Source organism: Tripterygium wilfordii, chromosome 4 (genome assembly GCF_013401445.1).
Source record: "Tripterygium wilfordii isolate XIE 37 chromosome 4, ASM1340144v1, whole genome shotgun sequence".
Lineage (NCBI taxonomy): Eukaryota > Viridiplantae > Streptophyta > Magnoliopsida > Celastrales > Celastraceae > Tripterygium > Tripterygium wilfordii.
Window position 1 is genome coordinate 8,791,743 of NC_052235.1, and position 14,639 is coordinate 8,806,381.

Sequence of the window (14,639 nt, forward strand, 5' to 3'; positions counted from 1 at the left end):
AAGCAAAATAATTTAGGGTCTATAGGTTAAGCCACATGGCACCAAATAAAAAGTTGTTTAATTAGGATTTTATTACGTAAAATATAGAATCTCTCTTTTAAGTTTGATCTCTAGAAGTAGAGACTTTTCTAAAAGTCTTATTCTGACATGTGGACTTAAAAATAACTATTTAAATATAAAAAAATTAATTTATGAAAACAATTTTAATTTAATTGAAATAACTTTAAAAAAATTGAACATTTACAATTTTTTTATGATATATCATATTAAGCATCTTATAATTTTCATCTAAAATTTCATAATAAATGATCAAACAAGTAATATCAACTTTTTCTCTTTCTTCTGAGTGGCAAACTTTTTATCTCCGCTGAGATTTAAGTACCTACCGAATATATGCTCCAGAATAATAATAATTCTTAAATAACCAACATATATTAAATTCTATATGTTACTTTTCCTTCTTTTTTCCAGTTGTACGCTAGCTACTCCATAAAACATAATTGCAAGCAATTTGAATGCATTTATACGCAACTTGTACTGAGAGAGCTACTGCTTAACGACTCGTCCCTTCTTAGTTCTTACCATATGCAACTGCAGACTGCACTATATTAGTTGTGGTTACCAAAAATTAGATTTACTTCCATTACCTTTATAACTAGCGAATATCTCCAGACTTTCAGTATGGTAATGTAGCGTATTTGCTTCATCTTTCCGTTTGCTAATAATAAAACTAATTTAACAAAAAAGCCAATCAAGTCGCACTTTGCATTCACACACATGGGCCTCAAACTGCAAATTAAAAAAGTAATTTTCTTCTCGGATGACTTGCCAGTAAATCATGTTTGCTGCTCCCATCTCACTTTGCTGGGCCTATTCCACCTAGAAACTGTTATGTTAAGGAAGAACCAAAAAGGTAAATGAAAATTCTATGATTATCCCAATGCGATGGGAAAGATTGAATGAGTAATAGTTGGGGAAGACACCAAGTAATCATGTGTAAAAGAGGAAAAATGTATTGAGCACATCTTTTCAGGTAAAGAAAACCCAAAATAAAATGCAATCGACTGAACTCGGTGTCTCCCCATCATTCAATGCAGTGTTAATCGAGATATCTTCTCACCTCCAATTCCCTACTGTGTGTATTCAAGCAACTTTGCAAGATTACCTCCTCATAATCTAGTAACTCCTTCCCCAGTAGGTCCATTTCTTTGCAGGCTTCCCCGAGGCAAAGCATTTGGTACCTGCATTGAAGTCATCACAACCTGAGTGAAATGATAATCAAGAAACTATAATTAACAGTAATCAAAATATGCATTCCATCATCGAAACTGAAATCATTCGGGTCCATTCAAGAAGAGAGGCTTGGCATGAATACTAGTAATCATTTCTTGTTTCAATTATGAGTAGGAAATTCTAGTGAAAGGTAGCCCCATATTCAGAGAGTGGGGCCCCAGGAGGGAGGGTTGACATTATCAAAAAATACCACCAAAGAAACACAAGAGAAACTACTGAATTAGTTTGAATGTAAAGTGCCCAGATACTGAATCAAGAATTATAGGACTGTATCTATGATCCTCCAAATACAATCAATTTTTGCAGTTTGGTTCAGCAATCTTGAAGAGAAACTTGCAAGATTGAACTTTAATGCTCAATTTAATATAATGAATGGGATCTAGATTTTGTATAGCTTGGGCGGAACAGAAGCTAAGTAATCTATGTTCTATGAAAACTTACTTGCCAATTTGTATGTAAAAAAAAGATTAGACTCACAGCAGTCATCCGGTTACACTTTCATATTACCAGTATGCATAGCAATCATGGTAAGTAGAAAGAATAAAGCATACTTCAATCTTGATCTAAGCCTTTGTTCGAGATGGCATAGTTACAATGTAAGTTCTGGTCAGTTCAAGAAATTTCACAGGCAACAAGAGCTAGGATTGGTGAAACATTGACAGTAGGCTTCCACTAAAACTTGGATTTCTAGGTTGCATATATGTTGATTCACCAAAAGAGAGATCATACCTTCTGGGAGTTCTGGCTGATCAAATGGGGAACAAAGGGTCTTTGCCGCTCCCATCTCACCCTTCGTTCGAGCTTTAACATCTTGTTCCACCTCCTGCAGAGGGACACAAAGCTTGTCTTTAAAAGAAATATATAACAATTAAAGGATGAAAAACACATTAGATATCCAGCCAACCAATGAGTGACCTTTACTACAGAATGGCAATCATTACAAGTAAGCCTCAAGTTAGATTGTGGAGAAGCTAAATCAAAATATTTAGCCAGATAAAACAAAACTGAGCGCAGAGTCCGGTTATGCGAGATTAACATCCTTGACAATAGTTAGTGATACAATGATGAACATGTGTTTCAAATTTCTAAGTACAAGAACCAACACTCAAGGCAATTAAGCGGAGAGGACAGAACTTCGACTCATTTGGGAACCTAGACGAGTGCTTTATGTCGTAATAATAAAATATAAATAAATATAAATATTGATACAGTGGTCGAACCAAAGCTGCACAAGACACTTTTCACACAAAAAGGGCAAATAAAGTTAATCTAAATAAATAATTTTAGAAGTAACATAACCACAAACATCGGATTCAGATTATGGATAAACAATGTTGCATATCTGCAGTTTACACAGCCCAACCATGGAGAGGTTCCATATCCTCAAAAAATGATAAAAAAAAGACATTGCAGAAGTTGTAAACATTAATAGCATACCTCCTCATCGCACCAAGGAGCTAATATCAGTTTCTTTTGGCTGAGAGCCTCCTTAAATTCATCCCAAGTTTTGACTACTTGGACACAGGCATCCCGCTTTTGTTTTGCAGCATTGAACAGGCTTTGATGAATGTTGTCAAGCATAGTCTTCACTTGGTCAACCAAACTGTCCCGGCTTATATCTAATTTTGTTCCATTGTCACGGCGAACAGCACGTACCTGGTATAAGATAAAATTAAACATTCTTCCAGTTATATCATGGAACAATGCAGAAGACAAAAATTAAAAAACAAAGTAAGAACATTGGACTTGCTCACTCACTTGATTGTTTGCCAAGTCTTTAGGACCTATTTCAATCCTTAAAGGAACCCCTTTCATTTCCCAGTGCGAATATTTCCAGCCAGGAGAATAATTATCTCTGAAGTCAGTCTCAGCGCGGATACCTGCTTCACACAAGGTTTCAATGGTTGCAACACATGCATCAAAGATTCCCTTAGTATCAGCATCTTTATAAGGCACTGGAATTACAATAACTTGAACAGAGGCCACTTTAGGTGGTAGCACCAAGCCTTTATCATCCCCATGAACCATCACCATTACCCCTATCTGGACATATTTGCCAAGTATTAGATAAGATAGAAAAGGAAATAAAGAGTACTATTATTAACAAAGAAAGCAACAAGAAATAACCGGACAAGTATGAGGAGTACAACAAAAAATTATACATAACAAAAAGAAAATACAGTCAGGAAGATATTGTTCTTCCTACCAAAATGACATGGCAAAGTATTCGAGCAAGTGGAAATTATTCAACTCAAAAAAAATGCTAAGCAACAAACGAATACCGTGCGAGTACTATATGCCCAAGAGTTCTGCCAGACCATGGCCTTCTCCCCCTTCTCATTTTCAAAGTTAATCTCAAACATTTTTGCGAAATTTTGGCCCAAACAATGAGACGTTGCACCTTGTATACCACGACCCGTGTTCGGAATAAATGCCTACGATATAATATATGATGAAATGGAAGGAGGAATTTATATTCAGCCAAAAAAAATTATCAGTGAAAATAGCTCTAACATCATTAAAGTGTCAGCGGAAATATCATAATGTCATTATAGTTGTAGGAATAGGATCATGCATGCCAAGATATTAGTCATCATGTACCTCGACACTTGTTGTGTAAAGTCCACCAGCAAATTTTTCCATTTCACTTTTTTTGCCTTTTATAACAGGAACTGCCAAGAACTCTTCATATATACGCCTGTATAGTTCCAATATTTCGAGGACCTGATTCATAACAATTAAACATGTAACACAACTATAATTAGTTAATTATAAATCTGAGCAAATTACAATAAAAATCATTAGACAAGAAAAGCCAGATAAATATCTCAACAACAATAACAAGAATAAAATACCAAGCTTGCTGATAATAACACATTAGACTTCTTAGTTCTTCAACTTAAGAATCACAGAGCAAGGCGCCTTTTCCAAAAGAACATCTATAATTTGATAATTTCACATCTTTAACATGATTAAATTCATCAATATGTCTTCAAATAATTCTGCCTTCAATTAACTTTATCAAAACTTGATAGTGCAATATTCATGTTGAAAATCTAAGAATTCAGACCATAACACTAAGTCACCACCCGACTAATTACACAGAAATAGTATATCTACTGTGCCAGATACTAAATAGTTGTGTGCAAGTTCCAGATGGGGTGTATTGTTCAAAATTTCAACATACTAGACTGTTCAATATCATAGCGGGACACAAGGTCTTCTCATAACTTGTTAGCTTGAATTGTTATGCTTCTTAAAAGTATTGGATTTCACAAAACAAATTTAAGCACAAACAGAAGTCTTTATTATGTAATAACTTGCAAGATCCATCCATCCTACTTGGACCTTACAACAGAGCTACTTTGTCCTACTCATAGTTACTGGGAACGGTCAATCCCCCCTCATACCTTGAATTGGGACAAACGTACCGGAACGGGTACATTAGCGACCTAGGACGCTCAAATTAGTGTCCCAAAAGTCTGCCATCATTTTTTGTGGATTCAATCATATTAGTTTTATCATAATCAACAACATAGCTTTTGGCCTCCTCTTCACCCAAAGCTTCAACAGGGTTGGTCAATGCAGTATTTTACTCAACTTTTAAATTGTACCTCCTCTTCTTTACTTCGCTGCTGTCAATCTGTCATGCTCTAACTTCCATACAAAACATACAAATTTCAAGCTATTTCGGAGGCAGTCATGGAAGGAGAAGAGGGTGGTCACCCAAATAACTCTTCAAACCGTACCACGTTCCCAACTAGCGTACCAACTAATCCTACCCCCAAGCGTACCACAAATTAATCAAGTAGCGTACCCCGTTCCCATACCCCTACCCCGACCCGGAGCGTACCGAGTTCCTACTCACATAATGAAAGCCAGAGACCTTGGAAGAATTGTTTAAATTGATGAACTTATTCTTGTTAACTAGATTATGTAACTCTTTGAGATTGCGAAGGCAACCACTAGTAACCACAATTAAATCCTCGACAATTCTTTGAGTCCATATAGAGATTCTTACCAAGCCCCAATGATATTAGTTTTTTTTTTTACTTCTAAATTTCACTCCCACTCAATTGTACTGCTGAGGCTGGGTCTTCAAGGTAAACAAGAAGGAAGTACGTGTCAAATTTGCGTGAGTTCAAAAAAATTTAGATGACCTATCACCAAGAAAGCTATCCAGAAATAAACGACTTAACGTGCACTCATGCGCCACTTGACTAGTGTAAGAGAGTGCCGCAGATGCATGATTGTTTTTATCCAGAATAATTTCACAAGAGGCACTAACAAAATCATCTAATCAGGCCACAGAATCATGATGTATCACAAAATGGAAAAAAAAGGTTGAAAATAATAAAAAAGAACAAATGGCAAATGGGCACTTCTATCGTGGTCACAACTACTTTTTGAAACAAATGCACTGAGAGCCACCATATAAGCACCTCGAAGGACAAAATCAGAAGTCATTTGAAAGTTCCTTACAACAGTAACACTACTATGCAGTTTCACACCATGATTCAAGCAACAAAATAAAAGCAGACGCAGAGCACCAAAAAATTCCATAACTCGTTGCTTTACCATTTCAACTATATTTCAGCAAAGAAATTTATTCTTTGGTAATTAGTCATAATTTTTTAACTCGTGATTATCATACCTCCGTGTCTGCCTCTTCCTTTGTTGCGAACGCAGTATGCCCTTCTTGTCAAAGAAACTCACGGCTCCTAAAGTCAGAAAAACATGTTAGCAAGAGCACACACTTATCAATCCAGATTCTTGATATGTTGAATTGATGAGCCATGCCATCAGACTTCATTAGACATACTGTATAATAGGAAATAAGATTGAAAGATGAGGATATGCCAATTGATGAATAAAAGAAAAGCCACGAAACTGTCAATATCAATCAGTAAACGAAATGACTGACAAAAATTTTAGATCTAAAAAGACAATAGCTTTATCAAAAAGCAATACAGCAAACAACATCGAAAGCATAACCCAATTACTCTAATCTTCAGCAAGAGCAAAACTATAGCTTTTATAGCATAATTTGACTTGATGATTCACATTTTGTTTGTTTTATGACATAATCACCTGCTGACAAGAAACTTTTTTCCTGCAAAATGCTGAAAAGAAACTTTTTCTGCAAATTATTATCGAGGAAAACAATTCACCTTCCATTGTTAATCGACAGTGGATGATATTCTCATATGTAGACAAAGAAGTGATGACATTTTCCTCCGTAAGGAACATAAATGAACAATATTTTCATCCATTTGGATACCGTGAAAAAATAGGTAGCAACCATGTACTAGTGTCGTTTCTCGCCATTATAGCTTTGCAGTTGACTGCGTCATTATCTAAATCCCATAGATTAATTTACATGAAATGCTTTTCATATATTGTAAGGATGCATTCATTTAAATTGCAACTATTAATTAAAAAAACAGGAACTTTCAGTAATTCAGTAAATGGAGATGAAAATCAATGATTGGATTGTAATCATTAAAACTTGAAACTTCAAGTCATGGGAATGGTATGAGCAGACATGGATTAGAATTCATGTAAATATCCATCTATCAACAACAAAAAAAGGATATCTGAAAACATTTTTCAAAACAATTTCTTCCATATACCCGAAAGAAAATCGTATTTCAGTGGAGTGAGGTTTTTAAGAGGACATCTCAAAAGGCAACATTTTTCAAAACAATGCCTTCCATACACAAGAAGGAAAATTGTGTTTTATAGGAGAGATGTTTTTTAGAGGAGAAGAAGACCTGATAAATGGTGTCGGATTGCTAAACTCCCATCGAACAACATTGCACCACTGGTTAAGTTTCAAAGGTAAGTCACGGTGTCCCCTAATCCACTTTGAGTAGTAGGGATACATAACAGTCTCACTAGTTGGACGAATTGCAATAGGCACTTCCAACTCAGATTTACCAGATTTCGTTACCCACGCTACCTGAAAAGTAACAAGATTCAGGAGGTGACCAGTATGCACCTCTCTTTCTTCCCCTCAATTTGCTTTTCTTTTTTCTTTTTTTCCAGTAAGGAATAAATACAATAGGAAGATACGGCCCAAAAGCTTGTTTAACATAGATTCAACAAGCTAAAAACGGCTTTACAAACTAAGCACTCTCAAAGATAAGTATCAAATGCTCACAAGAATGCCCAATGCATTTACTTACTACATACTGCATTCCTCTTCCATAGAAGTGGGGTGGACGACTTGCCAAAAATAAGGAAGTGGGGTGGAGGGTAATGTTGCAAATTCAATCACATTCAAGTGAACAAGTGCATCTGCTAGACTATCCAGTATCCACCTACAAACACAATGTCATTTTTTTTTTCTCCCAATGAAGTCGGGTGGATATCAAGGTCATTAGTATAATCCCACTTGAAAGCATTATCTGTCGACTCTTAAATGTTGATCTAAATGGCATCATCAAAAAGCAAGCTCGAGGTTTCAATTATGGGTGTAAACAAACCAAGACAAGCAGAGCTTCCTATGCTCAAGTCCTGTTTATTTAAAATCAATTGAGCCCGTAGCCAAGCTTCTTATGAGTTGTATAGATTTATGCATTTGCCCAATTGCCTATTCATTTAAAGTCAGCCAATCAGAGCTCAAGCTTGACTTGAATTTTGATTTCGATAAAAGGCACAAACTAAACTCAAATCATTAACCAATTGAACGAAGTTGGAAAGTGGAATTAACAAGTCGAAATATATAATTGTAATATTGTTATTATTTGGACTCAGCATATAGTACAAAAGTCTAATATTGCTTCATTATTAAGAATAAAAAATTATTTGTGAGGTTCTAACATTAGCTCTCAGTGTTCTCCAGCAATACCCAGTTTTTCTCAAAGGAAACAATAAAATTCTCAAGGGGTGAAATGAATTCGCTCAAAAAAGATAAACAACGCTCGTGCACAAGGCTCTGCAGTGGACAAAGTTGGGGACATACAAGATGTACGCAGACCTTACCCCTACATGAATTTGCTCAAAATTAAAAAAAAAAATGAAAAACAGAAAAGAAAAGATCTCTGTCAACTTGAACATTATCTTCTAAAGAGACAGTAAACAATATATTTCTCGTCCAACAGAAATCAAAATCTAACCTCTGGAGCAAAACCTTCTATGTGATCCTTCTCCTTCTCAAGAACACCAGGAGAAACAAAAAGAGGGAAGTAACAGTTCTTGATTTTCATTTTTTTAATTTCTGCATCAAAAAAGGCCTGCATTCAGCAAACCATTTCAGAAGACAATGTGCGAAAAAAAGTTTAGCTGACTCAGAAAAAGTGCACACTTACTTGCATGATCTCCCATATTGACATCGTCCATGGCCTTAAAATATAACACCCAGAGATATCATAATACTCAATCATTTCAGCATTGACAACCACCTATACAAAACAAAGGAGAAATTAAGCAGCAACCACCACCATTTTCTGAATGGTAATGAAATCATATTAATAGTGTACAAGGGGGCCACCCCTCACAAAAACCCTTTTTTATTTCTTTCCAAAACGTCATACATTGTGCCAAGATAAATTAAATTAGCGGGAGTGTAACCGAGCAATTTCAATGAATTGCATGTTCACTTGTGTCGGTGTAAGTAACTTTTCATCAGGTGTTAAACAGCTGGTGTATCTTAAGAAAACAAGGAAAATGTTAAAATCCAGTCAATAGCTGCTTTCCATTCTTACTTATTACCTGAAGAAAAAAAATTTCCCTTACCGGAAGGAGGTTGTACTAGTTTTTGGCAGATATTCGGATTCCTATTCTATATACAGATTAACAACATCCACCCCCTCTCTCCCTCCCATTTGAATAATGGAATCTGACAAATCTAATCCTTTTGATGGTGAGTCTGGTGAGTATTAAAACACACACATAAACACACACACACACACACACAGAAACAAGGATATTACGCATAATCAATATTCATTCGAATTTCAAGTCAATAGTCTTTTGTTTGTTGACTTCAATTAATAATCTGAATATCATTTGCTTTCTTCATTTATATTATTTATTTATTTCCTTCTTGTATTTGTGTCAAGTCACTGAAACTCAAAAATAACCCCATATTTATACTCTCTCCAACAAACATATCACAATAATTCACATCATTCACTCCTACCATAACTGATTACACCATTAAAATGAGTGCAAATTACTCAACGAGAGTATGTATACAGTATACACAGTATCTTCAACTGTGACGAAAACATCAAGGTTGTAAAACAAGTAGAAGCATATAAACATAAGATCACAAAGCGGAACTCATAAAAAATAGTTGAATGTTCATAAAATACCTCTGAGTACCATTCTCCAAAGTTCTCCTCCTTCTTAAAGGAAAGCCCTAATCCAGTCTCTTTCTTCACCTCCTTCTTTTTGCCCCCTAGAACATTGACAAAATGACTCAGCAGCTCAATCCAACACTAAATACATATGGGATAGAAACACTCACCACTAGCTTTAGCCTTGGGCTTTTTTGCGTCATCACCAGCCATATCTTCAGCAAGTAAACTGTAAGCTGACATAAACAAATATAGAGAGGCATAAAATCACATTTTGAGCAGAACAAGATTAATTGACATAATTACAACCCCTGACCTATTCTACATGATGTTTATGATTGAAAAAATTACACAAAGACTGAAAGAAAACAGATGTCAACAGCGTATCATAAGTTACGTACGTAAAATTGGCTTGACCTAGCCAAAACTCTTAAGAGTTTCAAGAAAACTACACGAATGCAGCATTTCCGGCTACATTGATTCCCATTTCATCTAGAAATGGCAATTTGACTCGATGAGTGTTGTCACTGTCACGCTAATGCACAGAGCCCGAGGGAGAAGTAGGAAAATGAAATCGTAAAAGATGAGTAAATTAGAGAGGATGAGAGAAGGTACCTGAAGAGAGAGAGAGAAGGAGGAGGAGGAGGAGGAGGAGGAGGAGGGAGATCGCCAAACGTCGTATGTGTAAACAGCGGCGTAAAAGGGGTTAGGGCATCTCCAACACTGGCATGCAAAATGGGGATGCATAAGTGTACTTTGCATATTTGAATAGTTATATGCATATTCATATGCATACTTTAATGAAATTTCATTCTAACAATGAGTATGTAAAATGGGTTTTCATTTAATTTATCACATTTTTTTATTTTTTTAATAATTCTATAAATGTGTAGCCTCTCACTCATCACTTTATGTCAAATCTTTCAAAAACATCAACATGGATCACCCAAATGCTAGTTCTGAGATTTTGAGAGAATTCATTGCTTTCGACTCTAATTCTGAAGATGAGTTGGAACAACTTTTTAATGCCCGAGAGAATGACGATCAACAAGCTAATGGGAGGAGACGAACTGGCCACCGTGGTTCCGTTCCCGGCCATAGAATTATTCAACGCAATCACAATGACGGTCACTCCAGATTGTGGAATGACTATTTCAAGCCAGATCCTGTTTACCATGAAGGTCTATTCAGGAGAAGATTTCGAATGAGTCGAAATCTTTTTCTCCACATTGCAAATGCTGTGGTCGCGAATGATACGTATTTTACCCAGAGACGAAATGCAATTGGAGTTTTAGGGCTATCTGCTCTTCAAAAGATCACCGCAGCGCTTAGGATCCTGGCATACGGGAGTCCAGCAGATACTTTGGACGAGTACATACAGATCGGCGAGAGTACTGCAATTGCAAGTTTAAGAAGGTTTGTCAAAGGAGTTGTTACAGTATTCGGAGAAAGGTACCTGAGGGCACCCGATCAAGACGACGTTCATCGTTTATTAGCACAAAATGAGGAACGTGGTTTTCCTGGTATGCTTGGAAGTATTGATTGCATGCACTGGCAATGGAGGAATTGCCCAACCGCTTGGCAAGGGATGTACACCGGACATTGTCGTTCGCCGACCATTATTTTGGAAGCTGTGGCATCGCGTGATCTGTGGATTTGGCATGCATTTTTTGGAATGCCAGGGTCTCTAAATGATATCAATGTGCTACAAAGATCTCCTGTATTTGGCGCACTAGCTAATGGTCGTGCGCCCGAAGCAAATTACACGATTAATGGTCATCAATACAATATGGGATATTATCTCGCAGATGGCATATATCCTCGTTGGTCTACATTTGTGAAAACAATTCCATGCCCACAATGCCCAAAACGGAAACACTTTGCCAAAATGCAAGAAGCTACTCGGAAGGATGTAGAGCGTGCTTTTGGGGTCTTACAAGCTCGTTTTGCCATAACACGTGGATCTGCAAGATTTTGGGACGTCGATACGCTTGACGATATTATGACAGCTTGCATAATATTACATAATATGATCGTTGAGGAAAACGGGGGCTCTGACCACATAGACTTCGATGGACTCACAACTCCACCAACAATGTCACATACTCAAACTGCTGAGTTTCGAAGTTTCATCCAAACACATCGTCAAATTAGAGATTCTTCAACCCATTCCCAGTTGCAAGATGACCTTGTAGAGCACTTATGGGCTCGCTTAGGGTCATCCGATTGAGTCCACTATAAGTCACAGTTTGTAGGTAGATCTGAAAAAACCCTCACAAGACTAAAACTCGTCCACTAAGGTTTCCTTAGGGGTTCAAAGGCTTGTTGCATGTGCTAAATGCAACCGCGATTCCTGCGTCAGTGAGTTAGGTTATATCTTGAAAGTAATGTTTATTTTGGTTTTATGCGTGTCCATGCATGATAATAAATGTTACTTTGTTTCCTTCAGCTCAATCACTATCCAATTAGAAATCCACAACATGTAGCTCAAACGTAGTGCCAAAACACAGGAGATTAAAGAAAGTTTAGACAATCATTTAACAAAATAAGAAAACATTAAAAATTATAACCCTTTTTTGCCATTATCTCTATCCTAGCATTCTTCCAATACTCAGCCACCATGGGATCCATGCCTCTAAGGTCTTTGGACATAACTTCTATTTCCCAACTCCTCTCCATCTCCCTTTCCTTTAGCTCTCTATCTCGTTGCTGTTCAAGTAGAGCTCTATCACGTTGTTCATATTTTGCGCGTTCGATATTAAGTTTCTCTTTCAAAATCTCATCCGAAATTGAGGACTTCGATCCACTTGCAGCAAGTTTTTTTGCGGCTTTTGTGCCTAGTGGTCTATCTTGATTAATGGAACGTTCATCATTATCTCCGCCAATGGGAGACTCACTAAGGTCATGTACGGAGACACTAGAAGTCTTATGCCTCTTGTTTGAGAGAGTTTCTTGCCATTTAGCTTCATCCTTCAATATAATCCAACAATGCTCAAGTAGAAATGGTTTATGCTCTAAGTCAGCGTACATAGATTTTGCATCATCTACCTGTATAAGAAATAGAAAAATAAACATGGTCAAATATTATTCAGTCAAGATAGAAATGATTAAAGTTCAATAATGATTGTCAAATATCATTTATTCAATAAAGGAATGATTAAAGTTCAACATTATCTACAAATGTCTAAAGCATGTGCACTGCAATATGAACAAAATATTTAGAATCTAAGACTTAATACATGAACTCAAATTCCAGCATCAACAATACAAAGTTAGTCACATAGTTAAGTAGGAAAAAATTACCATTCCTTGTTCGGTTTGTCCGCTAGGATGTCTTCCTTCAATTTGACTTAAATAACCAGAAAATTTTTGACACTTCTTGTTAATATCATTCCACCTTTGCTTTAGAGATGCTTGGGTACGGGGACCTCCATGGGTGTTGAAGAATTCACTAATTCTTTGCCAATATCTATTAGCATTTTGAGCATTCCCATGAGTTGAATCTTTACTAGTATTTAGCCAAGCGGAGACAAGGAGTTTGTCATCGTCAATTGAGAAATTCTGACTTCTTCGACTAGTGCCTGTTAAAGGCACAATCTCGGATGGAATTTGTGACTCCAATTGATCAATATTATGATCATCGTTTAATTCATCGCTCATGAGCAACGATGCATATGAATTGTACATGGAATCCATATCTACAACTAGTCAAGAAAACATTAGTAATTAAATAAAGTAGGACCAGAACATAGCACTTGCACTTGCACTTGATGAGAATAAACACAAAAGGGAACATAAACTTGAAAAAGCGATATCATTTAAAGCGATATCATTTAAAGCTTCATCTTCTACAAAGAGCTCGCCCCAAATGACCTTGCAGATTAGAGGAGCCCCAAATTCCTATGAAAGAACACCTTCATATACATGCAAAAAATCACCCAATTCATACCAATTTAGAGATAAATACCCAGTTTCAGATTTCAATTTGGCCTCAAAATAATACCCAAACTCACCCCAAAATCTCAATTATATCTTCATATGCAGACATATAGACAACGGTTGAAGACTGAGTGATGAAGAATGGTACCTATCAACGTTGGAAGAGGTAATTGAGGAGAGGAGGATGATTGCGGCAAAGTTCGGAATAATTGCGACGAAGGTTGAATGGTTGCGATGAAGTTGGGATGATTGCAGCAATCTCGTCTCTGCTTTTATGGTGGATTCGGATGATTTGGCAGAGGTTTCTCATCACTGTTCAAAGTCGTTGAACGACTTTCTCCCTCCCGCGTCCTTTTGCGTCTCCTTTCTCTCTCCTCTCTGAGATCGCAAATTTGGGAATCCAAATTGAGGTCGCATATTTTCGACTTCATATACGAACGCTGTTGGCTTCACAAAAAGTACGAAACGGGTATGTAAATCAACGGTTATGGATATGCATACCTGTTTGCATACCAGTGTTGGAGATGCCCTTAGATATGGAGGGGAAAGCGTTAGTGCCACTTTGTGGGTCGGAAGAAGAAGGGTCAAAAAAGAGAGGGGAAGACGAAGTTGACTGCCACGTCACTTTACCGGGAAATTAATGGAAAAATGGTAAATGGACCCCAAAGGTTTTAGGCGGTTTCAAGGACACCCCTTTTAGTTTTAATTTTGAAAAAAATTAATATAAAAATTAGTGGTTGGTTGTGGAAAGGAGAATGGGAACAAGAACGCGAATGGGAACAGGAATGAAAATTTCTTAGATTCCGATGTTTGGTTGGTGAAGGAATTATGACAAGAATAAAAAGGATATTAATTAACAAAAGACCATATTATCCATTATGGTATAGCCGACACTCTTTGTTAATTAGCTCTTGTGATTGTTGGATATTTGTATTAGTAATTAATATATGCATATGTATTTAATCCTCAAAGTCAATAAATTGAACTGTTTATGTGTAGCATATTGTTTGTTTCATTCACCAACTGATGACCAAATGATATAATTTAGTGTCAAAATAAAGTTTATCGAGCAGTTAACAACATAAATCAGAGTAGTATCAA

The 14,639-nt window shown here is 36.5% G+C and overlaps 2 protein-coding genes and 1 pseudogene across 6 annotated transcripts; 1 reads left to right on the top strand and 2 right to left on the bottom strand.

The window, feature by feature from the left end:
* Positions 1–911: 911 nt before the first annotated feature.
* LOC119995983 lies at positions 912–10,341 on the bottom strand (annotated as a pseudogene).
* Positions 10,342–10,536: 195 nt separating this feature from the next.
* On the top strand, positions 10,537–11,829 carry LOC119996911. The gene is made up of 2 exons (XM_038843691.1): positions 10,537–11,122; positions 11,336–11,829. Exons 1-2 carry the CDS (start codon positions 10,537–10,539, stop codon positions 11,827–11,829), a joined length of 1,080 nt encoding a protein of 359 aa, XP_038699619.1.
* Positions 11,830–12,018: 189 nt separating this feature from the next.
* LOC119997400 (glutathione S-transferase T3-like) lies at positions 12,019–14,076 on the bottom strand. 5 transcript variants are annotated; one of them, XM_038844389.1, is made up of 4 exons: positions 14,040–14,076; positions 13,613–13,916; positions 12,903–13,513; positions 12,019–12,647 (listed from the first exon to the last, which is right to left on the bottom strand). In XM_038844389.1, the coding sequence occupies exons 3-4, from the start codon at positions 13,293–13,295 to the stop codon at positions 12,156–12,158; spliced, it is 885 nt and encodes a 294-aa protein (XP_038700317.1). In that variant the 5' UTR covers positions 13,296–13,513; positions 13,613–13,916; positions 14,040–14,076; the 3' UTR covers positions 12,019–12,155. The 5 variants fall into 5 exon arrangements, with proteins under 5 accessions (XP_038700317.1, XP_038700318.1, XP_038700316.1 ...); XM_038844390.1 differs by lacking the exon at positions 14,040–14,076 and having other exon boundaries at positions 12,903–13,297; positions 13,687–14,033; XM_038844388.1 differs by lacking the exon at positions 14,040–14,076 and having other exon boundaries at positions 12,903–13,303; positions 13,687–14,033.
* Between the last annotated feature and the right edge of the window lie 563 nt (positions 14,077–14,639).